The sequence below is a fragment of the Trichechus manatus genome, unplaced genomic scaffold (genome assembly GCF_000243295.1).
Source record: "Trichechus manatus latirostris isolate Lorelei unplaced genomic scaffold, TriManLat1.0 scaffold00020, whole genome shotgun sequence".
Lineage (NCBI taxonomy): Eukaryota > Metazoa > Chordata > Mammalia > Sirenia > Trichechidae > Trichechus > Trichechus manatus.
In genome coordinates this window covers 14993398-15020698 of record NW_004443956.1, presented here as the reverse complement: position 1 = coordinate 15020698, position 27301 = coordinate 14993398, and the positions used below count along the sequence as shown (strand labels likewise).

At 38.8% G+C, this 27301-nt stretch overlaps 1 protein-coding gene and 1 pseudogene across 3 annotated transcripts in view; one reads left to right on the top strand and one right to left on the bottom strand.

The window, feature by feature from the left end:
• ACTR3B (actin related protein 3B) overlaps positions 1 to 27301 on the bottom strand; it is a 125807-nt gene that overhangs the window by 47015 nt on the left and 51491 nt on the right. For all 3 annotated transcript variants that reach the window (XM_023727973.1, XM_023727972.1, XM_023727971.1), the window contains exons 3-6: positions 21321 to 21445; positions 19075 to 19185; positions 5276 to 5371; positions 3188 to 3295 (exon numbers count right to left, since the gene is read on the bottom strand). In XM_023727973.1, the coding sequence (XP_023583741.1) occupies positions 3188 to 3295; positions 5276 to 5371; positions 19075 to 19185; positions 21321 to 21445 (440 nt within the window). The remainder of the gene's footprint in view (positions 1 to 3187; positions 3296 to 5275; positions 5372 to 19074; positions 19186 to 21320; positions 21446 to 27301) is intronic.
• Positions 10575 to 12465, top strand: LOC105756073 (cytochrome b-c1 complex subunit Rieske, mitochondrial pseudogene; annotated as a pseudogene).

Here is a 27301-nt window from a genome sequence, read left to right as displayed (position 1 = left end):
GATAGTCCCTTTCCAAAAAGTTAAGGCGTCTGTGTTAGAACAGTGAATCCAATAGTTGTTTTGTTTTTTTCCCTGCTAACAAAAAGGAGAAAATCTGCCAAGTGCTAAACTAACTACAAATCTACTTATATTTAAAAATCAACAATTTGGTTAAGCACCCATGCCTTAGATTCTAGAGACCTGGATTCAAACGCTGGCTCCACGTGTGTCAGCTGAGTGACCGCTGACATGTCTGTTGACATGCTACAGCTTCAGTACTCTCATTTGAGATATGGGGGCTTATCATATAGACTAAATGAAAGATTGTGTGTCAAGCACTTAGCACAGTTTTTTGGCATATGCTAAGTACTCAATCAGCGGCAACATTTATTGGAGTAAGATTTGTATTTTAAGGATTAATTGTTTTAAGTTAGCCTAACCATTCTGCTATTTGAAGAAAAGCACTGGTCAGTATTCAGAGAGCAAATCTCTCCTGTGAGCAGATCCTCTTACTCTGCCTGCCTCCTTGAGCTGGTAGAGACCTCGTCTGTGCAGGGCCAGGAAAGGAGCTGGGGCAAACACCTCAGCCAGCCATCTGTAGCTGACCCATAGCACCGACCGCAGTCAAGCCCAGAATGCACCAAGAGCTCTTACAACCACAGCAGCACTGGGTGAGAAGCTACGGATGCAGCATTGCGTCTGAGGCTCCCTCATCAGCCTTAACGTGGGTACACGCTGGACACGGAAGCCACAGTCCTCACACATATTCAGCTTGCTCTACTCTGCAGGGGCGGGGCTCTCATGGTCAGAGGTGGAGAGCTGCCTACCTACCACAACCTCACCAGATAGGAGGTGAGTCACACACCCAGGTTTCATATGATAGCTCGGGCTTCCGTGCCACAACATCCAAATGAGGCAGACAAGAACGGAAGTGAAACGCTAACTTCAGTTTTATAAATGTATTAATTCTAATAATTACACGCTACACGTTTAGTTACCAGTTGAGTTGTGAGGACAAGTTAATAAATACCTTTCTTATTTTTTTCTAATGTACCTAATTTCTAGAAGCAAAACAAGCTTTGGCCTTTCTGCAGAGTCCAAGTTCTTTGTAAAATACTTTAAAATGAAGATAAAAGATAAATACAGTAAAGATCAACTTAAATCCATAAAAATACATAAATTAGTCACAATTATTATATTCTAAGTATTACATATAACATTTTCTAAAGTTAATTCAATCAGTGTTAAATAAGCATCAGCTTCATCACAGCTTTAAAAACACTGAAACAACCTAAATGTCCCAATAGGAAAATGAACAAGTAAATTGCGATATATACATATGACAGGCTATTAGGTAGTTACTAAATTTTTTCCCCAGAATATTTAACCATACAAGAAAAAAATTAGGGTTAAATTAGTATGCAAAATATAACTTTAGGACTATTGGAAATAATTAGTATATAAAACCAGATATAAAATACGCCAATTTTGCTTAAAATGTATTTGTGTGGTGTTTAAGAGAAAAGGCTTGGATAATTATACAACTAAAATTATAATGTGGTTCTCTGGGTGATTTCTGGGTAATTTATTTTCTTCTTACTTCTCTATCTTACCCACATTTTTTATAACAAATGTAACTTATAAAATCAGGGGGGAAATAAGCTAAGACATAGTTTAAAAACAAATGGATTTTCTCTTTGGGCCTGTCCCTCATATGAAATGTTTTCTTTTGTCCCCCTAAACAGGCAACGGCATAGGCAAAGAAATCTTCAAAGGTGAAGCAGCGCGGGGGCCCACAGCAGCTTATCTTGGTCTCTTTGCTTTGCTTCTTGAGGATGCCTCAGAGAGAAGTCAGGGCCTGAATTTTTCAGTGAGTATTATGTATCAGTTGGCATTAACACTTCTCAGTGATCCTGAAGAGGAGTGAATGCTTTGAGACTGGACTGAAGGGAGCTTAAAGCATAGAAAACACTTTTCCGGAAATCATTCACTCCTTTGCTGCCTCTCCTTATCCCAGTACAAAGGACACGCTGGCAAGGCGTAAGGATTGGCTAGGTGAGCTGGGTAGTAGATTGGCTATTTTTCTTCCTGACTATAGGTATACATTTCTATTGCTATGATTCCTGACCTTTAAGGAATTAAAACATTAGTATATTAGTACATACTTCCTTCAACTTTTAAAATGAAACGGTGACTATTTTTCCAATTAAAGTAAACGAGTAATTTTTAAAAACCCTAATTTGCATTTTAGAAAGGAGGTACAAACACACATACTTGTATATTCATAAAACATATCTGTAATATACATAAAATAACTAGTAGCAGTAGATGTCCCTAAGAAGGGAGTCTGGAGAGATGAGGATCAGAAATGAGAGCAAGTCTGAATTCCTACTGTATACTCCTCAGTAGAGTTTCAATTAATTTTCAAAAAAAAAACAAATTTTAAATAATTCATGAAACAAAAAGAAAAATATAGAGGGCTCTCTAAGCCTGATTTAGGAATTACTTCTCTGGTATTTTCAAAATTAAAACCAAAAGCTGGTATTGCAGAGCCTTCTACAAGTCAAAATGTACACTCTCTCCTTCTTGGCTCTTAAATAAACTAAAAAAACAAGAAGCAATTTCTCTAAAGCATAAGATGGTTAAAGCCATTCACATCTTTTCACAGAACACAGAAATAATCCCTCAAGTGGTCATGCACTGTACCTATAAATCTGATATCCAAAATGATGTCTATCTCCCAACAGCTCAGAATTATAGGCAAAAAACATGTTCTTGATGGTGTCACACCAATGGGAATCAGCTAGGGCCCTGGAGATGCCAAATGACTGTTGATACTCTGGATGGGGAAACCTACCGCCATGAGATTAAAACTGCTAAAGCCATGGATGCTGGCCATCTCTCTCTCTCCATCACATACCCAAAACCCACTGCCGGCAAGTTGATTCCAACTCACAGCAACCCTACAGGACAGAGTACAACTGCCCCACAGGATTTCCAGGAAGCAGCTGGTGGACTTGAACTGCCGACCTCTTGGTCGGCAGCTGTGGCTCTTAACCACTGCACCACCAGCTAGACTTAAAAAAATCTTGCTACCTTTTTTAAGTGCAACTATTACTTAAACAGTAGTATTTTAATTATAGAAAGGTGTTTTTAAAACTCTTTCCTTGTCTCAAACCAGGTATTAAGTACTGAGTATTGTACTTACTACTGGGATGATGTGGGTGACTCCGTCACCACTGTCAATGACTGTCCCTGTTAGTGTGCGCTCTCCAACCTGTCGGGACGTCCACGAAGCCGCCAAGGCCAGCACTGCCTGCAGCACAGACATCGATGCCGTCAGCACACAGGGAAATGTTTAAGGAGGATTTTACCAGTTTGTTCTCAGGTTCAATCATAAACTCCTTCTCATCTAATAACAAGTCTGAGACCCTATTTCCCTTCCCTATCCTCCATCTTTTCCCCAAAATTTCAATCCCATCTTGGACAACTAACACACAAATGTAATGCACTTGAACTCCCGGGGTCAAACTTTCAATAAAGAAATCTAAAGTTCTAAAAATAAAAACCAGTGAGTGATACCTTCTCCTCATTTTATTATCAGAAGATTTTAATAATATCTAACCTATTGGTTCCCAAAGTGGATCCACAAAATGGTTGCAATAAAATGAATCACTTGTGGAGTTTACAGAAATACAGATTACTAGGCCTCACATCCAGAAACTCTAACCTGGTAGGTCGAGGGAAGCGGCACTGGACTAGGGGCAACATTGCCCTCAGGGGACATTTGGCAACATCTGGAGACATTTTTAACTGCCACACCTGGAGGAAGTGCTAAGCATCCCACAATGCACAGGACAGCCTCCTACAACAAAGAACTATCCAGCCCAAGGCACTGGGGTTGAAAACCCTAATCTAGAATGAAGCCTGAGAATTTGTATTTTTAAAAAGCACTATGCAGGCAAACTTGATGCACAGACTGCTCTGAGAACCACTAGTCCAGATTCCTCTAAAGTATCTCCCAATTCCATGGAATGCAGATAACTCGGGGGTGGGGTTTGTGTTTAAGTAAATCTTGAAGTGCTGGAATAAACAGATTTCTTTAATGCAGGAATACTCAGTCTTTACTATGCTAATATGCACCAACAGGAGGCTATCATACGCAGCATCTCCCAAATTAACTTTTCTAAGGAACTCTTCCTCCTTTGTCTCACAAGGGACTAGCATTATGCAAAAAATATTTTAGAAAATACCCATCTCATTCGTTCCCAGAAATTTCAATCAATTCCCTTATATAAGCTGGCAGACATATAACAACAATCAAAATCAATTAAAAAAAAAAAAAATCCTACACTTTAAAAGAAGTTCTGCAGACTCATGGACCCACAGAGTTTCTCAGAAGCAAGAAAGCACACGGGAACTTACAGGAGCCCCAAATCAACAAGGCGGGAAACCCTCTAAAGGCATTTATTTTGTTCTTCCACAGATTCTACAGTATCTTTTTTTTTTTTTCTCATCAGAAGTAAGTGAAAGGAACCAAAAAGAGAATCACATCTACATCTCTTTCTTGTCACCCAGAAAAAACACATTATACTTTAATGTATGTAAAACGACAGAGTCAAACACATTCTATACCAATACTATAGACATAAAAATACGAATCATGGAACACGAGCTCTACAGCATTTTAGTTAAAACATAAACCGTACGTGTGTGGAAGGAGGAGTGTCTGTGTGGGGAGGGAGTAGTGTGTGTACCTGTGTGTGCAGTGTGATGTGGTGTTGTATAGTCTGTGTGTGAGAGAGAGAGTGGGGTAGGGAATGTGGGGCGCCGTGTGGGGGGTGTGATGGGGGGTATGATGTGAGGGTATGTGTATGCATATATGTGTGGTATGGATTATGGGGGTGGGCAGTGTGGTGTGTGTGGAGGTATGATGTGGGTTGAGTGGATGGTGTATGGAGTGGGTAGGGGTGTGTGTGTGTGTGGTGTATGGGGGTAGGGTATGTGGGAGGCATGGGGGGCGTATGTGGGGGATGTGGTATACTGTGTGGTGTGTGTGTGTGGTGTGATTCGGGGTGTGTATGAGGGGTTATGTGCATGGCATAATGTGTGAGGTATGTGCAAATAATGGGGGGGGGTGTGCACGCACATGTGCATATATGTGTTGAGGAATCGGAAAAAGGCGTTGAAAAACCCACTGCACAATCTTAAAACAGAGAAACTTTGGAATTACTACTTCTTCCATTACTAGATAGCTAAGATTCTTTGGGAATCATAAAAATAACTTTGTTTTTACCTGAACTGCAATGTAGAGTCCTGGTACATTAAATGATTCAAACATGATTTCCGCAAGATATTCTCTATTTTCTGGTGTATTCAGTGGAGGTTCCGTCTGTAAGAAAACATTCACTATATTCCGTGTAATTAAATCAGAACCATGAAAAGTTTAATCTAAAAGCATGTTAGCTGGCCTATTATACAACTCTCTCATTCTGCAGATAGAGTATGCCCAAAATGATTAAAGACATCTGGCTGTGGGTCATAAAGTTTTAAGATGGCAAAGTAAAGACATCTCTGAACTCTTCTGTTAACTACCCCAAAACAAGAAAGAGAACAAGTTCCTGAAAAGGAAACTCTATCTCCAATAACATAACAAAACATCTAAACACCCTGAAACTCAATATACCTGAAGCAAGCTGCCAAAGATAGTGAAAATTCAACCAAGGTGAGCGAGGACACCGAAAGAGAAAACCCATGGCTTTGATCTCATGCAGATTATAGAGTTCTCAGAGCGAAGTAAGTAAACCCTTGTCAGGCTGGCTGCAGAGGCCTCCCAGCTTCATCTGACAGCGGAGGTGGATCAGATACAGCATCTTCGCAGCCAAGGTGCCAGGCAGAAGGCCCCACGGCAGAAACAGAGTTTCACAAAACTTTACCTGAATCATACAGGTAGTGAAAGAAAAATTCACCTCATCCAAAGATGAGCAAAGAACACAAAGAAACCAGCTAAAAGATCATATAAAAACAGAAAAAGAAAAAGAGGAGAAGGGTAACAGGAAAAACAGATGCCAGACAAAGAAAACAACATACATCCAGAAAGATGTAAAAGCAAAGTAGATGAAAGTCATGACCAAAGACATCTCTAAGAATTCAAATATCTATTTGAAAGTAACCACTATCAAACAGGAAGAAATCACAGGATAAAAGAAAGAATAAAACGAATAAATAAAAATTATCTGGGCCTATAGGCCAAAAGGCCACATCACCCTTATGGGGGGAAAATGCAGCTTGCCTCCCACAGCTCCATGTAACACTGGATCACTTGGGGCAGTGCTCAGTCTGCAGACCAGGAAGGTATGACCCAGGGATTTTACACCTGGCCACACTGTCAATCAGGCATGCTGCAAAAACAAAATATTTATAAACACAGAAGAACTTGGAGAATTTTGCTCCATGAGCCCTTTGTGAATTAACTATTAGAGAAAAATGTTGGTCAAACAAGAAGACTGCAGGAAGTACAGCAAAAAGACACAGTGAGCAATAAAACCATTTAATAAGATGGAGGGCTAAAATTTTTCTTTTGTAGCAATCATAGTTATAGAAAAGAATGTAGAAGTTAAGAATTATAACAGCAGAAATCAGATGAAGCTGGGAGGTGTAGGTGGAAAGAAGGAGTCGGTGTAAAGGCTGACATCCTCTTATGGAAGCAAAGGATATTGTTTAAAGCCGATAAATAAAGTATCAGAGGCATTAGTACACACAAAGTTGTGAATGTTAATATTAAAATAAGTAGGTTTATTAGCATAATTAATTAAAGGCAGGTGGTGGAGCAAAGGATGGGAAGGTAAGAAAATGTGGAAGTTTACCAACTTGGCCAGTGATCACAGTGGGAAGTAGTTAATCACCCCTCAACAAATACAGGGCTAAATATGTTACAGAAAATTATAGTCACACTGAGTAGAAACAAATGACAAGCCTTTCAAATTATTAGCAAGAACACACACCCAACACAAAGAAAAAAGATTGTCATTAGAAAGATTAACACATAAATAAAATGCATTAAAAACACAAAATATAAAATAAAACAGCTGAATTAAGATCAAACATACATCATATAGCAGCATACCATACCAGAAAATTTTAAAAATAAAGAGTTCTGGAATCAAACTGACTGGGGTCAAATCCCAGCCTTCCTTCCATTTCACAAGGTCAGGGAGTTATTTCATCTCCTTACACCTGTTCCTTCATCAGTAAGACGGTGGCAACTAGTACCTACCTCACAAGTCGCAAAGGTTAAATGAGGAATAGGTAAAGTGCTTAGGGCAGTACCTGGCACTCTGTATGTACCCAATAAAAATGAGTTATTACTATGAAAATTATCAGCAAATATAAATGAGAAACTCACTTATAAAAATAAAACGTCTCTCAGTTAAAACCGTAAAACAAAATCAAATTAAATCTATAAGCAAGAGACCCATTTAAAACATCGTAAGTAGTAGATGATCAGAAACAACCTAAAGGCCCACCTAATGAACTGATTAAATAAATACTACATCCACAAAATACAATATTTTGCAGCAAAGTATTAAAAAGGACGAGGCAGCTCTATACGTGCTACTATGAAACAACCTCCATGATACACTGTTAAATGAAAAAGAGGAAAGTGTCTCTATACGATATTGTTGTTGGGTGCCATCAAGTCATTTTCAACTCATGGCTAACCCATGTGACAGAGCAGAACTGCCCGGTAATGTTTTCTTGACTGTAATCTTTACAGAAGCTGATCACCAGGTCTTTCTTATGCAGCCACTGGGTAGGTTCGAACCCCAACCTTCTGGTTAGCAGCCAAGGGCTTAACTGTTTGTGCCACCAGGGCTCCTTCTATACTATATACATTTTTTAAAAAATATTCTTTTGTATCAATTTTTGATGAAAACCATTTAAAAAAAGTGTACAACAGTATGTACAGTTTGTTGCCATCTGTGTAAAAGTTTATTTATAAGCTATAGGCCTGCATACCATTATCTCTGGAAAGATAAACAATTAACTGGTAACAGTGTTGCCTCCAGAAGGGGGACCTGGGAGGCAGAGAATAGGTGGGAAGGAGGCCTCTTTCATTAGAGATCCTTTTGTACCTCTCTACTTCTGTGCCAGATGCATGCAAACAAACAAAAAACTCTAGCTACCAATGAGCCTGTATTTTACTTCAGACTCCTCTGCAGGAACTGGTGCAAAGCTCAACTATACGGCTCGAGTAAATTTCAGTCATTCTGATTAGAATCAATATATTCCCTGCTTAGGAGAGAAAGTCAATCTTAAAACTTGGGAGAAGAAAAAATGACATCAGACTCAAAAGGATATTGTAAATAAGGGATCTAACAGTTAATCAACAGTACATTATTTTACTGTGCCTGCCTCAAGGGGTGGAGAGGATTAAATTTGTTAGTACCTGTGACATGCCCAGCACAGAGCACTATAAAAATTAGCAATTATTATTTTAGATTCCTTCCATTTAAAGCACATGAGTAACAGCTGCAGATCCCAACAATACTGGTTTCAATGTATCTCTTAAAGTACACTCTATCAAGCTGAACAATGGGCCTAAGAACACTACTATAGCCCTCAGAGGGTTGCTGGTGGGAATTCCCTACATAAGTAAATACACGTAAATACTCAGAACAGGTCCGCACACGTGCAAAGTTCTCAACAAACGTCAGTTGTAGCTACTATCAATAATGTGTTTCACACCAGAAGAGATAACCTAAAGAGACCTGCAAAGCTTTTCTCACCTTGAACAGGAAGACAAGCACCATAATAATAAGTTAACTTAATAAACAAGACACTTAAACTGAATACAAGAGGAAAAAAACGTATCCAGAGAGGAAGTTTAAAACGTATGAAAAGTTATGAGTACGTACATTCAGGGACTGTTTCCTGCCTGCCAGTTGAGAGCTCCCTACTGGTGTGTGAATTTACAAAGTAGAATAAAAACCTGGATCTAAAAGGTAAAGCAAAAAGGGAGCCTGTAGTCACAGCACCCACAAGAATCCAACAAACCCCGGCTCTCTGGATGCTCTCTGGGTTTAAGTTCAGTGTCCAATTATATTACAAATAAATCTCAGATGGGTATGGATTAAATATAAGCACCAAAGGGAAATAGATTTTACTACATAAAAGTTACAGATATTCAAAAAATGGCCAAAAAAATCAACTGAGAAAAAAATATTTAGTACAAGGATGACAAATAAATACTTCTTCCTATCTTAATTATATTAAAGAGTTCATATAAAGAGTTCCTAGGAATCACAGCAATAAGTAAAACAATAAACACTGGTATGTAAAAGAGAACAGGGCATGAACAAATAATTCACAAAAAAAGGAAATATAACCAATATGTGAAAAAATGGTTAGGGTCAAAAAGTTATCAAAAATGCCAATTAAAAACGTAAGTTGAAATTTCTAATCTATTAAATAATCAAAAGTGATGATAATGAATGCTGACAAGGGTTCAACTAAAGTGGCTCTCTTGTACATTGCTGATGGCAGTGTGAGGGGCATAAATTATTAATACTTCTGAATCCCGTAGTTACATGTTGGTAGTTCTTTTTAATAAAAAATGTTCTAAATACAAGGGGGAATACTGGACCTGCAAAAGTTACTTTACGTTGTCTCTTACAAACCCATGAAATTAGAAGCAAAATTAAATGTCTAAAAACAGTGGTTCTTGAATGTCTAAAAATAGTGGTTCTTGAATGTCTACAAATAGTGGAAATGCTAAAAAGATAAAAATGAGAGTTATGAAAGCTGTGAAAGAAAATGGGGGGGATACAAAATTGAGTATAAAATCATGTAAAAACATAGGCGACAAGATTAAATAAAAATATACTAAATGTTAACGTAAAACCGGCGTGAGGGAGGCGTCTGACTTCCTCCAACCTCACAAGAGGGAAAGGGAACCAACATCAACAGCCCAGGGCTGATTCCTATGAGGTGGAGGTCAGACATGCCTCCTCTCTCGGGATCTCTACCAATTCTGACACCAACTGTCCCTCCCACAGCACTCTCTACTGGGTTCAATAATTCATTGCAATGGCCACACAGAATTCACAGACCATACTCATAATTATGGGGTCTCTTAGGGAAGTAACAGTTACAATTTAGGCTCAAGAACACTCAGCATACAGTTCTTTCATCAGGATAGCCTCTCCTCTGCTGTGCTGACAGGCACGTCTCTCCCTGGCCCTCAGTCTCCACCCTAAGGCACTCAGCTTCCTCTCTCCGTGGGCCGGGAAGCCTACCACGCCATCTCCTGCTGCCGACTCTCTCCTTCCTTGGTGATGGTGGGCTCCTCCCTTGAGCTCTGGAATTGGCTCTCTTTTAAGGCAAAACTGACCAATCCCCTTGGTGGGTCACAATTACCCTATCACACAGTCCCACTCAATCACCTGGGTGGGAGTTACAAGACCATAGCTAGAAAGGCCACACAAATGTAATCAATCACACCACAATTAATAATAACTATGTTAATGTGATAGGATTATGGAAAGTCCCATCAATATCTTTAAATTTTCTATAGCATCCTTATAGTACTACTATGATGAAAAAAAAAAATTTCATGTGAGGCGTTAAATTCTGCAACACTTCACTGGGTTACAGCCTATAGAAAGACCACACAAACTCCTAACGTAACTTCCTTATTTATTTATTCACAGACAGAGAGAAACTTAACAGAAGCAAGACGGCAAGAGAGCAGGAGATGCAGCACACCTTGACACAGCTTTCCCCTGGCCCTCTGAGTACCTAACGCAGATGACAACTCTCCACCTGGGTAGAATCGTCAGACTTGTAAAAGCAGTCAAACTCTTGCTTTGCCACTGTCATCATACCTGTGAGTTACATCATTATGGAACTGAGAATTACCCATACAATATCCATTCTCCCCTTCTTCCTTACTGACAGACCCCTGATCTATTAAAGGAGGAGGCAGCAGGCCCAGACAAAAAGGATTTCCCAGACTTCCTTGTGGACAAGAGCAGGTATGTGAATAAGTTCCAGTCAATAAGATGTAAACACAAAGTGATGTATATGTCTTCGAGCAAAGCTCCTTACAAGGCTGAGGGTAGACTCAAGTAATAGACTTCCTCCTGCGCTTACCACCTTCTTCCTTCCTGGAAGGTAGAGATGATGACTGGAGCTGCAGTAGCCAACTTGCACTCATGAGGCATCCTTAGAATGGAAACCATTTACTAATGATACAAGAGTAAAAAGATCCCTAATGACACCAGGGAGCTGTCATACCAGCGCCAGACTCCTTTGCTACGATTTTTTTTTTAATATGAGAAAATAAAACCCCAATTTGTTTAACCTATGGTTTTTCAGATCTCTATTACTTGTTGCCAAAAACAATTCAGCATCTTTGAAGAATTTACATTAAAACCTATATACTTCAATGCCGTGGGCAGAGGGTTATCCCTGTGACCAGCTTGGCTGTTGGAGGAACTGTCAGTCACCACCTCACTCAGGCCCATTAGCGCCTGTCCTGTAGGCCATGTCCCACGTGGTGGTGGCCACGCTGTGGCCCCAATGCAGGCCTTGGTGCTCACCATCTCGGAGCCACATGTGCTGGACCTGAAGTGGCCCTTCCTATGCTGGGAGTCACTGAGTGAGCAGGCCATGGGCTGGTCTTTGGTCACCTCTGTGGGCCACAATGTCCCTGCTTCTGTTCGTTATTCCCATATAGACATCAAAGTGCCTGACTTCACTGACTAACATTATGCCAAAGTGTTAGATAGTACACAGTCTTCAAAACAGCAGCGAGGCTAGAAAAGGCTTCTCCTGTTAGGTCACTGCAATGACCACTGTGGGTGTTGCAAATGCTGCAAAGAATGTCGCTTCCCAGTTTGTTTCCAGCATGAGTGCTTCAGCGGATGGGCTGGCCATGTCAAAAATCGAAATCAAGTTATCCAATACTCCAGAAGGCAAAAACACAGCCTTTGGATGAAGAGGCAAACCCCTGTTTGTGCATCATAGAACCAAGAAAGAAATTGAGCAGGCAGCTGCAGTCAAAGTGTCCCAGTTGAGGGACCCATAGCATGTCTTAGAACAAGTAAAGAAACCTGAATGAATTGTCCTGACTGGTGTCTGCACTCATCTTGGTTGCGGTACCCACTACAAATGCAGGAGATATCAGTGGTTATTACTGCCTTTGCCATGGGTCTCATTATGATGCATCTGGCAAGATCAGGAAGGGGCCTGCAGCACTCAACCCAGAAGTTCCCTCATGTGAGTTCATCAGTGATGACATGGTTGTGCTTGGTTAGAGACTTGGACTCAATACATAGGCTTCTTTCAGTCTTCATGTCACCTTAGAAGAGTCTGAGAGCAAGCCTTCTATACTTCAAGTTGGTTGATTTGAAATACTTAAGAATTGCTAATAATGAGATACACAGACCAATGGAACAGAAGCGAGAATCCAGACATAAATTCATCCACCTATGAGCGGCTGATATTTGACAAAGGCCCAAAGTTCGTTAATTGGGGAAAAGACAGTCTCTTTAACAAATGGTGCCAGCGTAACCGGATATCCATCTGCAAAAAAATGAAACAAGACCTATACCTCACATCATGCATAAAAACTAATTCAAAATGAATCAAAGACCTAAATATAAAATCTAAAACGATAAAGATCATGGAAGAAAAAACAGGGACAACACTAGGAGTCCTAATATATGGCATAAACAGAATACGAACCATAAGTAACAATGCACAAACACCAGAAGAGAAACTAGATAACTGGGAGCTCCTAAAAATTAAACACTTATGCTCATCAAAAGACTTCACCAAAAGAGTCAAAAGATAATCTACAGACTGGGAAAAAAATTTTTTGCCTACAACTAATCCAGTCAGCATCTAATCTCTAAAATCTACAAGATACTGCAAAACCTAAACAACAAAAAGACAAATAACCCAATTAAAAAATGGGCAAAGGATATGAACAGGCACTTCGCCAAAGAAGACATTCAGGTGGCTAACAGACACATGAAGAAATTGCTCATGATCATTAGCCATTAGAGAAATGCAAATCAAAACTATAATGAGATACCACCTCACCCCAACAAGGCTAGCATTAATCCAAAAAACACAAAATAATAAATGTTGGAGAGGTTGTGGAGAGACTGGAACACTTATACACTGTTGGTGGGAATGTAAAATGGTACAACCACTTAGGAAATCGATTTGGCGCTTCCTTTAAAAGCTAGAAATACAAGTACCGTAGGATCCAGCAATCCCACTCCTTGGAATATATCCTAGAGAAATAAGAGCCATCACACGAATAGATACATGCACACCCATGTTCACTGCAGCACTGTTCACAACAGCAAAAAGATGGAAACAACCTAGATGCCCATCAACGGACGAATGGATAAACAAATTATGGTATATTCACACAATAGAATACTACACAACAATAAAGAACAATGAAGAATCCGTGAAACATCTTGTAACACGGAGGAATCTGGAGGGCATTATGCTGAGTGAATTTAGTCAGTCACAGAAGGACAAATATTGTGTAAGACCACTATTATAAGAACTCAACAAACGGTTTAAACACAGGAGAAAACATTCCTTGATGGTTACAAAGGTGGGGAGGGAGGGTGAGGGTTATTCACTAACTTCATAGTAGACAAGAATTATCTTAGGTGAAGGGAAGGACAGCACACACTACAGAGGAAGCCAGCACAACTGGACTAAACCAAAGCTAAGAATTTTCCTGAATACAGTCAAACACTTCGAGGGACAGAATAGCAGGGGCAGGGGTCTGGGGACCATGTTTCCATGGGACATCTAGGTCAACTGGCATAACAAAGTTTGTTAAGAAAATGTTCTGCATCCTACTTTGGTGAGTGGCGTCTGGGGTCTTAAAAGCTGGCGAGCGGCCATCTAAGATGCACCAATTGATCCCAACCACCTGGAGTAAAGGAGAATGAAGAACACCAAAGACACAAGGAAAGCATTAGCCCAAGAGACAGAAACGGCCACATAAACCAGAGACTGCATCAGCCTGAGACCAGAAGAACTAGATGGTGCCCAGCTACCACCAATGACCGCCCTGACAGGGAACACAAGAGAAAGTCCCTGATGGAGCAGGAGAAAAGTGGGGTGCAGAACTCAAATTCTCAGACAAGACCAGACTTAATGGTCTGACTGAGACTGGAAGAACCCCAGAAAGCATGGCCCCTGGACTTTCTGTCAACTCAGAACTAAAACAATTCCCGAGGCCAACTCTTCAGACAAAGATTAGACTGAACTATGGGATATAAAATGATACTCGTGAAGAGTGTGCTTCTTAGCTCAAGTAGATACATGAGACTAAATGGGCAGCTTCTGTCTGGAGGTGAGCTGAGAAGGCAGAGAGGGTTAGGAGCTGGTTGAATGGACATGGGAAATCAGGGTTGGAAAGGAGGAGTGTGCTGTCACAGTATAGGGAGAGCAATTAAGGTCATATGACAATGTATGTATAAATTTTTGTATGAGAGACTAACTTTAACTGCAAACTTTCACTTAAACTACAACAACAAAGAAAGAATTGCTAATAATGTATTTGCAAACATTGTGAAGTAAATTGAATTTAATGTTGAATACTTTTAAGCATTCACCTAATAAAACCACTGTTAAACACTGTTAAGCTCAAAGACTTGAAAGCTGCCGTGTCTTTGATAGTTAATTCTAATTAAAAATTAAAGACCAGTGTACAAAAAATCAATTAATTAAGTTAAATTTACTTCCATTTCAGAGATGTTCACAATATTAATAGAGTTCTGGTTCTTGAGTCAAATTCAGCTTTAAGGCCACATCCTCGTGAGCTCTGAGAACCATGACACTAAACCCATTTCTTCTTCAATCCTTCATTTCTTCTATGTCTGTCACCAGTAATCATTCCTTCAGGAGACCAATTTAAATAAAACTTCCAAACCATTATTTACAACAAGATCTAAATTGGGGATATCAAGTTTTTCTTTTTTTTTTTTTTTAAACTAAAGCATATGATTAGAATATCACATGACTGCAAGCTACATAAACATTTTTATTCATAACAACGATAAAATATCACCATGAAAATCAATTCCATATTTCTGGATAAAGATAAAAAACTGAACACATGTACCTAATTTTGCTCCATTCCTGAACCCCTCTATAACTCCAATAAAGAAACCTTTTAAAAAATATAAATGCTCAAAGACAGGAAGAATGGGAGAAGAGATGCCAGTATTTTGGAAGCTGGAAAGCACATGGGCCAGAAGTAACTGATTTAACAAACCCAAGGAAGTCCAACTCTATACTGGCTCATGGCTACTGCATCAGCCTGGGCAGGATCAGAAAGGGAACTATTTATAGTAAGTCAAGACAGACTGTAATTCTGATTCAGATTTATATCACTTCTAGTAAGTGACTATAAATTTTCAATTTCACCAGGAAGGTTCGTGAAAAAGTTCTTTCACAGAGCTGGAACCTGAACTTTACCTAGAGATTTCAAGATAACCATAGATTCATACATTCATCTCTAAAATACCAAGAATGGTATATTTTGGGTGAAATTTCACTCCATGTTCAACAAGTAAATGCCACTGACTCCTAAAATCACTACCTGCAGCTCAGAGCCTGCACCTAGATGATAAATAAGCCTTTACAGCCTACCCGACTTCTTCACTGGTACAGTCCACAGGTACCCTTAGACTTCAGCATGTGCAAAACCAAACTCTCCTTCTTCATTCTCCTTCAAAGTGTGAGTTTCTTCTAATGTTTCCCATCTCAATCAATCATATCACCATCTACACATTGCCTAGTCCAAAAATCTGAGTCATCCGAGATTCCTCTCCTTTAACTGCCACCAATTTTTATCTCTGGGGCCTGTCAATCCTACCTCCTGTCAATCTCTGCTACATACATGTAACTTATTCTAACCAATGATAGGTGCATCAAGAAATGAGAGCACATACAAGTTTGTGAGGGTATAGGCCAGGACAAGGAAGTCAGGTGCAAGGGCAAGAGAAATGACTGCTCCTATTCTGCCTAATGAGTATTTGCTCTATGAATCTGATTCCCCTTAGGTGGGCTCAACTTCTTTCTCCATACTCACAAAGTGTGAGCGTATTGCTGAACTGAGGGCAATCCTGGTAAAAGGTACGTGTTTCTCATTGTACGGCACCCCTAAACACGTCAACTACCTCAGCTAGAGCAGAAGGAAGTTCCTCCGCGCTAAAGAAAGTTAGTTTTCTTATAGTCATTGAGAGATGTTATGTTGGTCTCTTGCATGGACCCTTTCTGAGAGATTTTCATGGGTAATTTTGACTATAAATAATTTTCAGCTTGCACAGTCTTAAGAACTCAACCCCTGCATAAGATGTAACTCCCCTACACCCATTTCTCTCCATTACCATTGCCATGATATTAATTCAGGCACTCATCATCTCTCATTTGGATTATCATGAGTAATCTTTGATAGTAGTTTTGCCCTCCTCCCATCCATTCTTTCTAAAACACAATCTGAACATGCCGCTCTATGGCCTATGGCCTATGACCACGCGTCGGCTGGCTGTCCGACACTTCCTTTCCCTGTAACTCCCCACTTCCACTAGGCCCTCTAGTCCTACTAAAGTAATCCACTCTCATCATCACCAAACTCTCTCATTGTGATTATCTGCACATGCTGCTTGCTCTTTCTTGCACAAGTCATAGTTTGAAAATCTCTTCTGAAAGCATCACTGAATTTCTACTCAATAGCACTGGAATTCTTTGAAATATATGATTCTGTTTTGAGCTCTGGGAAATTCAGTATTGGAGAAAAGAGCACTATTTCCATCTGCCACCTGCTCAAGCCACATGCCTAGCATGAGTCTGCATATCTGTGCCTCCTTGAAAAATCTCAGCAGTAATTAACTCATGTTCACCCTGTACTTTGAAGCCCAGTATGTTCAGATGACTGGTCATAGCAGTCAGAGAGGGCAGTTTTGAGAGCCACCAAGGGACCCCTAATTTGGATCTCTCAGACTCTTTTATGCCAAAAAGCCTTTACCTGATGTAGCAGGTCAGTAAATGTTTTCATTAATTTCTATGACCTGGCCGTATATCTCCATATTCTACCTTGCTCCGCTTTTACTATTCTATCAGTTGAGGATTGACAGCACAAGCATGAAGGAAATGCACCATTTTCATCACTTCCTCAATCATACCATGCAATGAATGTGACCTGCAGGGTTCACAGCACAATACATACAATATTTGCTTCTCCTTTGACTTAATAAAGTTGATTATTTTTGAACTTTCATTGCAGGTACCCATTTTTGGCAAATGAAGTTTAGCTTTTCCATGTTCAGAATAAATATCTCCAATTCCTTCCCGGAAAATGGTTATATCATACTAGCTTATACATGCCAGCTAAATCAAAAAAAAAATTATTTTAGTAAAAATTTCCTGTGGGCTGTGTCCTTGTGTCTGCATTTGTCCCCAGGCCTAAGATCAACGGCCTTCTAAGTGGAAAGTGAGGTAGAACCCCTGGCAAGGCAAGCTGGGGCAGACAGAACGAAGCGGCTGGGAAGAGCACTTCATCCTGAAATTCTATCCAACAGGTAGTTATGTACGTGCTAGAGAAGGAAAAATGCCAAATCTGACAGGCGGGAGTCTGTGATTTGTTTTGGCTATAAAGGCAGAGCCACTCACACACTGTCAGTTTCCTGGCTCCGTTTAGCTTAGATGAACCACCGTAGATGCACAGGATGGAAAAATACAGAGTGGCCTGCAAAACACAGTACTCATACTTGGCAATTTCTAGCTGTAAAGATATAATAGCTAAAAAAATCTGCACACTTTCAAAGACTACCTTTAATAAATGTTAACTACGTATACAGATTCGATTAACCACTGTAATAGCCTTGTAGTTAACATATTTTAAACTAGAAAATTCTAACAAACACTTCATATTCTAACATTAGAAAGAATTATATAAATGGATCTTGAACCATTTGACAATGTACTTGTATAGAAAAAATTCAGAACTAAACTATGTAGGCTTTAATACTCAATTTATGTTACATGAAATTGCTCTCTATAAAACAAGAATTTTGTACATGCAACTAATTTTAACTTCAAAGGAGCATTCCTTAGAATGAAATATGTTACTGTGAGTAGAACAATTACAACCTATAACTAGAAGATATTTCTTCATTTCTCTGTAATGTTTGGTTTGAATAAGATCAATTAAATCCATAATCAAGGAATAACTTGGCTCCGGTTTATTTTACAATAAGATTTAAACTCTGAAAAAAATGAAGTTTGACCCAGTTTCTTCTGCTATAATAAATGGATAATAACCATAGTTGTCTGGCTACTTCACAAGGATATTAAAGTACACAGTTGGTTCATCCAAATCCATTCCTCCTGCCATCTTCCTTGCTGTTGGAGCCCTGGTTTTGTTTGGATACTTAAATCCTCCCAGGCCTCGATGATCAGAGATGGATCCCCCTCCTCAGCCCCAAGCAGAGAATCTTGATTAATCTAAACCAGTCAAGATAATACTATCCCTCTTGCTAGTGAACAGGTTAGGCATGGGCAGATGAGGCAAGTCTGCTGGGAAGGTTTCTGGGAAAAGGTTTCTTAATTCTTAAAAAGTGATGTGCAAGGAAAAACATCCCTTCTTCTGTCTCTGAATGCAGGTACATGAAGAGGCAAGGAACTCTGGCAGCTATCCTGGCACCTGAGAGGAACCAACATAAGAGGCCAGGCTAGCACAGTAAGTACTGCAGAGCAAAAGATGGAAAAACTTGGATCCTTCGTGACATCTCTGAGCTGCTGAAATAACCCACCCTGCAACCACCCAACTCTGGCCCTCTCATATTGGCAGACAATAAACCCCTTGTGGTTTAGGCCATTTTTGTTGAGCCTTCTGTTATATGCAACAAAAAAACCTGATTCACACAAATATCTTTAGAAAGAATGAAAAACTTCCGCAAGAAGAATATCTTCACTTGAAAATCTCAACAATTGGGAATTATACAGTTCTTCTTAGTTAATATATTCCTCTTAGTTCCAGTTACTCACCATTAAAAAATAATGATCCTCAGGTTCTGCTCGAAGATATTTAAAAATCACTTGTTCTATGAACCTTTCCATAAGATCCCAGTCTTCAATTATACCATGTCTTATTGGCCACTAAAACAAGAGAAAGCAATAGGTCAAGCTTCAGTCCACCATAGCAGACTTAACAGGATGGGCACAGAAGAAAGAATGTGCTTTTGGAAAATAAAATTCCTCTTTTCATGAAGTTAATGTTAATTCATGTAAAAAACAACCAAACCAAACCCACTGCTGTCAATCTGATCCCAACTCACAGAAACTCTAGAGGACAGAGCGTAACTGCCCCATAGGGTTTCCAAGGCTGTGGGAGCAGACTGCCACATCTTTCTCCCACAGAGCGGCTGGCGGGTTCAAACTGCCCACCCTTTAGTTAACAGCCGAGTGCTTTAACCACTGTGCCACCAGGGCTCCTTGTAAAAAATAACAGGCACTTCAAAAAAGATTAAACTGTATTATTATTTATATTCTACTCCACCATATTATCTAAGTACAAAGAATCACCTTAACAATGGAGTGACCGATTTAAAAAGTACAGATAATCTACCATATGATTCACTTAGAGGAGCAGATGGGCATAGGAAAAAGGGCCAGTTCGTGAATGAATAATAATATGCTTTAACACCCTGGCAGTGAAAATAAATCAAGGAGAAGCTGTTAAAAGTATAGAATTTGGAGCCAGATTGCCTGGGTTTGAATCCCAGTTCTGCCACTTACTAGCTGTGTGATCTTGGGCAAATTACTTAATCTCCCTGTGGCTCAGTTTCATCATCTGTAAAATGGAGATGTTATAATAATTAAATGAATTAACATGCTCATAACTTAAAATAGTACTAGTACCTAAGCACTTAATAAAGGTCTTTGTAAAAGTAGTGCTCAATGTTAGTAAGACAAAAATAACGGGTACAATGAAAAATATAATGAGACACTGAGAGACAACAGACAATGAAATGAGGTTCTAGCAAAGGAAAGAAGTTACTCAAAACAGAACTGAATAGATATTTTAACAATTTACAAAATAGCCTTCATTTGCTTTAAATATCATTAAATTATTTCTTCCATTCTTTCCTACCCCCATGCTATAGATATTAGTAACTAGATAATGGGAAGACACTGAAACATTTTAATTTTGGGGGGAAGGACATAAACAAATTTGCGTTTTAGCTTCTATTTTCCTTGGTTCTTACACAAATTCCATTTGCAGAAGAAATGCACGCGCAGGCGCGCACACACACCCAAGTTTGGTAACATTCAAACAGTTCAAATGCATAAATTTGTATCTGGATTTATTCATTCAATAGCATTATATGTCAGATGCTATACAAGCAGGGAGACACTAAAATGGGTTAAGATTCCTGAACTCAAGGGACTTAGGGTCTGTATGAGGAGACTAACGTACAAGCAAAAATACCTAAAGCAAGTACAGGGCATACTGAAGACACAAAGAAAGGAGAAGTAAACTCTACTTCAGCAACAGAAATGGAATTGAGGAAAGGCTTCAAAAAGGAGGTAGCTCTCTTGAATTAAGTTTTTAAAAATGGGAAGACATTTGCCAGGAGAAAACTGCAAGCCTGGGGCAGAGCAAAGTATGTAATCAGAGAGAGCAGAGGGGGCGGAGGTTTCTACTCCTAGTAGTCAATAAGCTTTGCCAAGGTTGCTACTGAAGCCCACGTATACTAAACACGATTAAAAAGGCATTATCCAAGATGAGCTTAAACACTAGTTACATACAATTTGACAACAGAATTTTTCTGGGGAAACCATCAAAAAGTCTCTAGTGGTAAAATTCAAGGTGGAGGATACACTGGCTCACACAAGTTTAATTCTAACTGGGTTTCTTTTTTAAGAACAAATATCTAGTTAAAAACTGTAATATTTCTTTTTAATTAATCGATCTGCAATTTTCCATATATGACAGGTTAATTGGTCAACCTGCAATATTCCATAGTAGCAGGCCTTGCTCTCATATACAATCAAGCGCTCCCTGAATCAGTTCTACATTCTGGGGCTTGGTTAATTCACATCCCCAAATCACAAATAGCTCCTCTCAAAAGCAACAACAAAACCCTTTACTCAAACATCAGAATAAAAATTCATCCCACAATTCATAAATACAATTCCTAGATAATCTAACATTTTTGCATTATTCACTCTACTGCTCTATCCTTAATATACACTTAAAAAGAAGGAGTAAATTCCAGGCAGAACATTACCTTTGTAGCATATGTAGGTTTATCTATGGCTTCATCCCCTATGAAAAAGTCAAGGTCGTCTACTCCCCTCAACACTCTCCTTTGGGCTTGGTCAACTACGTTTGCTGACTCTCTGATGGCAATACCTTTATAAAAAACACAAAGAGTTACATCATTATCCACACTTACGTGAATAATCAAGAAAGAATAGTATAATCCCTATGTATTACAAGTAAATTTTCAATGTTAGGATTTTATCTGGGATAGGAGGGTGGTCACAGAAAAGATATTATTAATGCATACATAAAATAATAGAGAAACAAGTTATATTCCAATATTATTTTCAGTATGGTACAAAGGAACTTAGCTGGCCTGCTTTTAATGTTGACAGAAGCTACATTTCTAAATTGCTGTTTCATCTGGAAAATTCCCTCAAGATAGAAAATGAAATGTCAATATATCAGTAGGTTTCAAAATTTAAAATACATTCTAAAAGGGAACAAAATTAAAGATTCAATACAGAAGGGGATAGTAAATTGAAAAATAATGCCTTATACTCTTAATCCTTTAAATAAAACTGCATCAGAGAAATTTAAAATGTATATGTTCTCTTGTTATTGGAAAAAACACACACACAAACTTGTGACTTCCCATTAAAAGGAAAAACTAGGAAGTTGTTGGCTAATATCCGTTGCAAAGAGAAAAATACAATAATCAAACATCTGTATTATATAAATATTTCAAATATTAATGGCTTTATGATGCATTATTTTAATAAGATCCTAAACTTGAATATTTGAGAATACACTTAGAGAACAGGTAGTAAATAATCATATAAAAGTTCACTCCAGAATTTAACATCGAATAAAATGTTGAAAGCTTCAATTTAAACTCCTAACCCCTGACCACATAAATGCACTAGTCATCCTTCAACCACTCTCACACCATCCCCTGCCTTGAAACCTTCCTTGACAACCTGGCAGATATGGACATGTTTTTTATGCTTCCATGGCCCTTATGTACTACCATTAAAGCATTTTTCACACTAAATTATAATTGGTTACAATCAGTCTACCAACTAGACTGTAAACTCCTTGTGACCCAATAATATTCTTTTACACTGTTTCTCTAGTGCCAGTAATGTAACATCAATAAGTAATAATAAACCACTGAAGTGCCCATCAACAGATGCATGGATAAACAAAATGTGATACATACATACAATGGAATACTACTCAGCCATAAAGAAAACTGAGTTCCAGAGTCATTTTGCAACATGGATGAACCTGGAGGGCATTATGCTGAGAGAAATAAGTCAATCATAAAAGGACAAATATTGTATGATCTCACTTTTATGAAATGACAAGAAAAGGTGAATATACAGAGACCAACATTCATTAGTTATGGGGGGGATCATTCTCTAGGTAGTAATCACTTTTTATTTATGGTGATGGGAAAGGTGGCACTGAATGTCGGTGAAGTTTGCACAGTTGACTAGTATAACTGATGCCACTAAGTTGTACTTAAGGAAGGGATGAACTGGCAAATGCTATGTTATATATAATTTTGTAACAATAACAACAATCAAAAAATATATATACAACAAAATAGGGGCTACAGATGCTGACATTTCTTAGCCATAACCAATCACCTCACAGGATTTGTTTTCTTGGTTTGAAGACTTAGGGTCATGGTCTCATGGGACAATTCAGTCAATTGGCATGATAAAGTTCAAAAAGTTTATGTTGTACATCCTAGTTTGATGAGTAGTGTCTGGGGTCTTAAAAGCTTACAAGCGGCCATTTAAGATACAGCTATGGGTCTCTATCATCCGGAACAAAAGAAAAAGAAGGAAATCCAAGTATTAGGGAATCAGACTACAGGACTAATTATCTCCATGAACCACTACTTCCTCTACCTTGAGACTAAAAGAACTAGATGGTGCCTGGCCACCACTACCAAACGTTCTGACCAGGGACACAACAGATGGATCCTGATAGAAGGGGAGAAAAAGTGGAACAGATGTCAAATTCTTAAAGAATGCAGACTTACTGGACCCACTGAGACTGGAGGAATCCCAGAGACTATTACCCTGAGATAGTCTTTAAACCTTGAAGCAAAACTATCCCCTGAAGTCACCTTTTAACTAAACAGCAGGTTAGCTCAAAAAGTAAAGAATGTCACCCTTGAGTACTGTGCCCTTTTAAAAAAATTACCTATATGTGACCAAATGGACAAAAGTTACTCTAAAACATAGATGAGAAGTTTAGGGGGCAGTGAAACTAAGTTAATGGAGTGAAATAACTAGAAATACTGACACGATGTGAAGAATATAACCAATATTATTGAACATTATATATAAAAATTGTTGAATAGAAGCAGGTTTTGCTGTGTATTTTCACCAGAAATTCAATATAAAATATTTTTAACAATTAGTAATAACAATAATGTCATTGTTGTGAGTTGCCGTTGAATTGGCTCCGACTCATGGTGACCTCATGTATTACAGAATGAAACGCTGCCCAACCCTGCACCATCTTCATGATCATTGGTATGCTTGAGTTCACTGTTTCAGCTATTGTGCCAATCCATCCCATTGAGAGTTTCCCTCATTTTTGATGACCCTCTACATTACCAAACAGCAATAATAGTTAATATTTATCAAGCACTCTGCTGTGTGCTTTCTTTTGTAAACTATTTCATTTAATCCTCACAATAGCTTATGAGGTAGGTCTATTATCTCCATTTAACAGAAATATAAACACAGAGAAGCTTACGAAACTATCAAAGTCGCACAGCTTCCAAGAGACACAGCCAGGATTGCACCTAAGCAGGCTATCAGAGTAGGTATTAGGGAAATATTCCATAAATATATTAATGCAATATACTAATGGAATATCACTACCTTTACATATACATTATGATGAAATTATAGCTCCTTTGCACCAAATAAATATAAGTGCCAGACAAAATTTCTCAGAATTAAAGTATCAAAATTCCTCATGAATAAATTTCAGGGGAGACATATAAGTCTTCTGATATGAATTAATTCCTTCAAAACAGTCCAATAAATGCTATTTTCCTACATTGCTGTTTCTTGGAGTGGAAAGAGCATAGACTTTGAAGTTACACACACCTAGGTTTGAATCCTGGATCAAGCACTTACTAGTTAGCTGATCCAAGAAAAGTTACTACTCAACTTCAGTATTCGCACCTCTGAAATGTGAACACCACCACCTACTTTTGCAAGGACGTGAGGATTACATGAGATAATGTTTCCAAAATGCTTAGCAGAGAACCTGCCACAGAGTACTACTCAATAAATACCATAATCTGTTCCAAATTGGAGACCAAAAATGTGACTGGTTGAACACTTAAAAGCTACCTAGATTAAATCATTCTGGAGAGCAACTGGGAGCTATGTACCATATATCATAAAGATGCGTTTATCCAGCAATTCTACTTCTAAAAATTCATCCTAAAGAAATAATCAGAGTAAATAAAACTATGTGCAAGCACATACACACACATACACACAAATACAAGGATACTTTTTGTAGAATTAACTGTGACAGAAAATAATGGAGGCAAAAGTTAATGGACCTAAAATACAGGATTAGTTAAATAAATTATATCCAACTCATAGAAAGAGCTAGTAAGTAGCCTTTCAGAATAATATGCACAGTATGACTCCACTTTGGTAAATTTGAAGAGTAATATGTGTGTAATTAATGTATATTCTGAGAAATAAAATGATTAATCAAAGATTAACATTGGTTATTCCTGGGAGGTAGAATTACCGGTGATTTTTGCTATCTTTTACTAAGATATTAGTTTTTCTACTATGAAAAAAAAAGCCATGGAAACAAAATAAAATTAAATGCTGTACTTTTTTGTGACCTCAAGTATTCACCATTACCACTCAGGGTCATTTACCCTTACAGCATCATTTCCAAATGAAAAGCTGTCAAAGTAAGCCAAGCTGCAGAATTTTTCTCAAACAGGAAGGTATTAAGTTTGCTGTAAATTAACCTTGAAAATTATTCCAAAACAAATTAGTAAGCATATACAATTATTTTTAAAGTAGATTTTCTGAAATCCCAATGTATTATAAATGAATAATAACAGTAAGTGTAAATTTGAAGTCTTTTTCTCAGAGAGACATCTTGAAGTAATGGCCTGAAGAAGTGTAAAGAAAAAGATACAGGACAAAAATCACTCTGCTCACTTTTTCTCAGTCCAACTCCCTACCATGTTTAAAATCCTGGAACTTTCAAGTTATAAAAGGTGGCATAAGTCTCAAGGGTTGGATTTCTGCAGGACTGAAGAAGACAAGAGTAAAGTAGTACCTGGGGACTGAGCCTAAAGAGAGTCTAGAATAAGAAGTGCAGAGTAGCCTGGAACTACAGAGCTTGGAACAGGCTAGAAAAGTCTGATGGGTGGTAAGGGACTAAGGCAACTGCAGAAACAAATAAAACCTACCTCTAAAAACTGACCATCCCATTCAACAGTGCACTGGCAGACACAATACAGAATTCTGATGCTCAAGTTAGGTATTCCCAAGGGCCACTGGCAAGATGGCCTGCAGCAGACCTCAGAAACCCTAACACAATGTGACAGTGCAAATGACAGATGGTATCCTCCTCTGGGCAAGATCAAACTTAATTATGCATGAATTTAGAATTAAACTGCCAAGTCAAAATAAAAGACTGTGAAGAGAAAAAAGGCAAAAAGATTCTGCAATTCATGCCATCACTCAAGTATACCAAGAATTTACAGCAATACACTTAATCAAGTGTTATGGATTGAATTGTGTCCCCCCAGAATGTGTGTCAACTTGGCTAGGCCATGATTCCCATTATTGTGTGATTGTCCACCATTTTGTGATCTGATGTAACTATCCTGTGTTGTAAATCCTAATCTCTATGATGTTAATGAGGCAGATAAGAGGCAGTTATGTTAATGAGACAGGACTCAACAGGATTCATTTGTATCTTGAGTCAATCTCCTCTGAGATATAAAAGAGAGAAGTGAGCAGAGAGGAGAGGGACCTCCTACCACCAAGCAAGAAGAGCTGGGAGTGAAGCATGTCCTTTGGACCCGGGGTCCCTGTGCTGAGAAACTCCTAGACCCAAGGGAAGATTGATGACAAGCACTTTCCCCCACAGCTGACAGAGAGAGAAAGCCTTAACCGGGAGCTGGCACCCTGAATTTGGACTTCCTGCCTCCTAAACTGTGAGAAAATAAATTTCCATTTGTTAAAGTCATCTACTTGTGGTTTTTCTGTTATAGCAGCACTAGATAACCAAGACACTGTCATGGATTGAATTGTGTCCTCCAAAAATATGTGTCAACTTGGCTAGGACATGATTCCCAGTATTGTGTGATTGCCCCCCAGTTTGTCATCTGATGTGATTTTCCTAAGTGCTATAAATCCTACCTCTATGAGGTTAATGAGGCAGGACTCAATCTGCAAGATTAGGCTGTGTCTTAAGTCAATCTCTTTTGAGATATAAAAGAGAGAAACAAGCAGAGAGACGGAGACTTCGTTTATTACCAAGAAGCAAAAGCCAGGAGAATAGTGTGTCCTTTGGACCTCAAGACCCAGCGCTGAGAAGCTCTTCAACAAGGGAAGACTGATGACAAGGACCTTCCCCCAGAGCCAATAGAGAGAGAAAGACTTCCCCTAGAACTGGCACCCTGAATTCTGACTTCTAGCCTCCTAGACCGTGAGAGAATAAATTCTTCTTTGTTAAAGCCATCCATTTGTGGTATTTGTGTTATAGCAGCACTAGACAACTAAAACAGAATTTGGTACCGAGAAAGTAGGGTGCTGCTCTAACAGATACCTACCATGTGGAAGCAGTTTTGAAACTGTGATTGGGTAGAGGCTGCAAGAGTTTTGAAGTGCCTATTGGTGAAGGCCTAGACTGCCTTGAAGAGACTGTTGGTGAAATTATGGACGTCAAAGAATTCTTTTGAGAACTCAGAAGGAAGTGAGG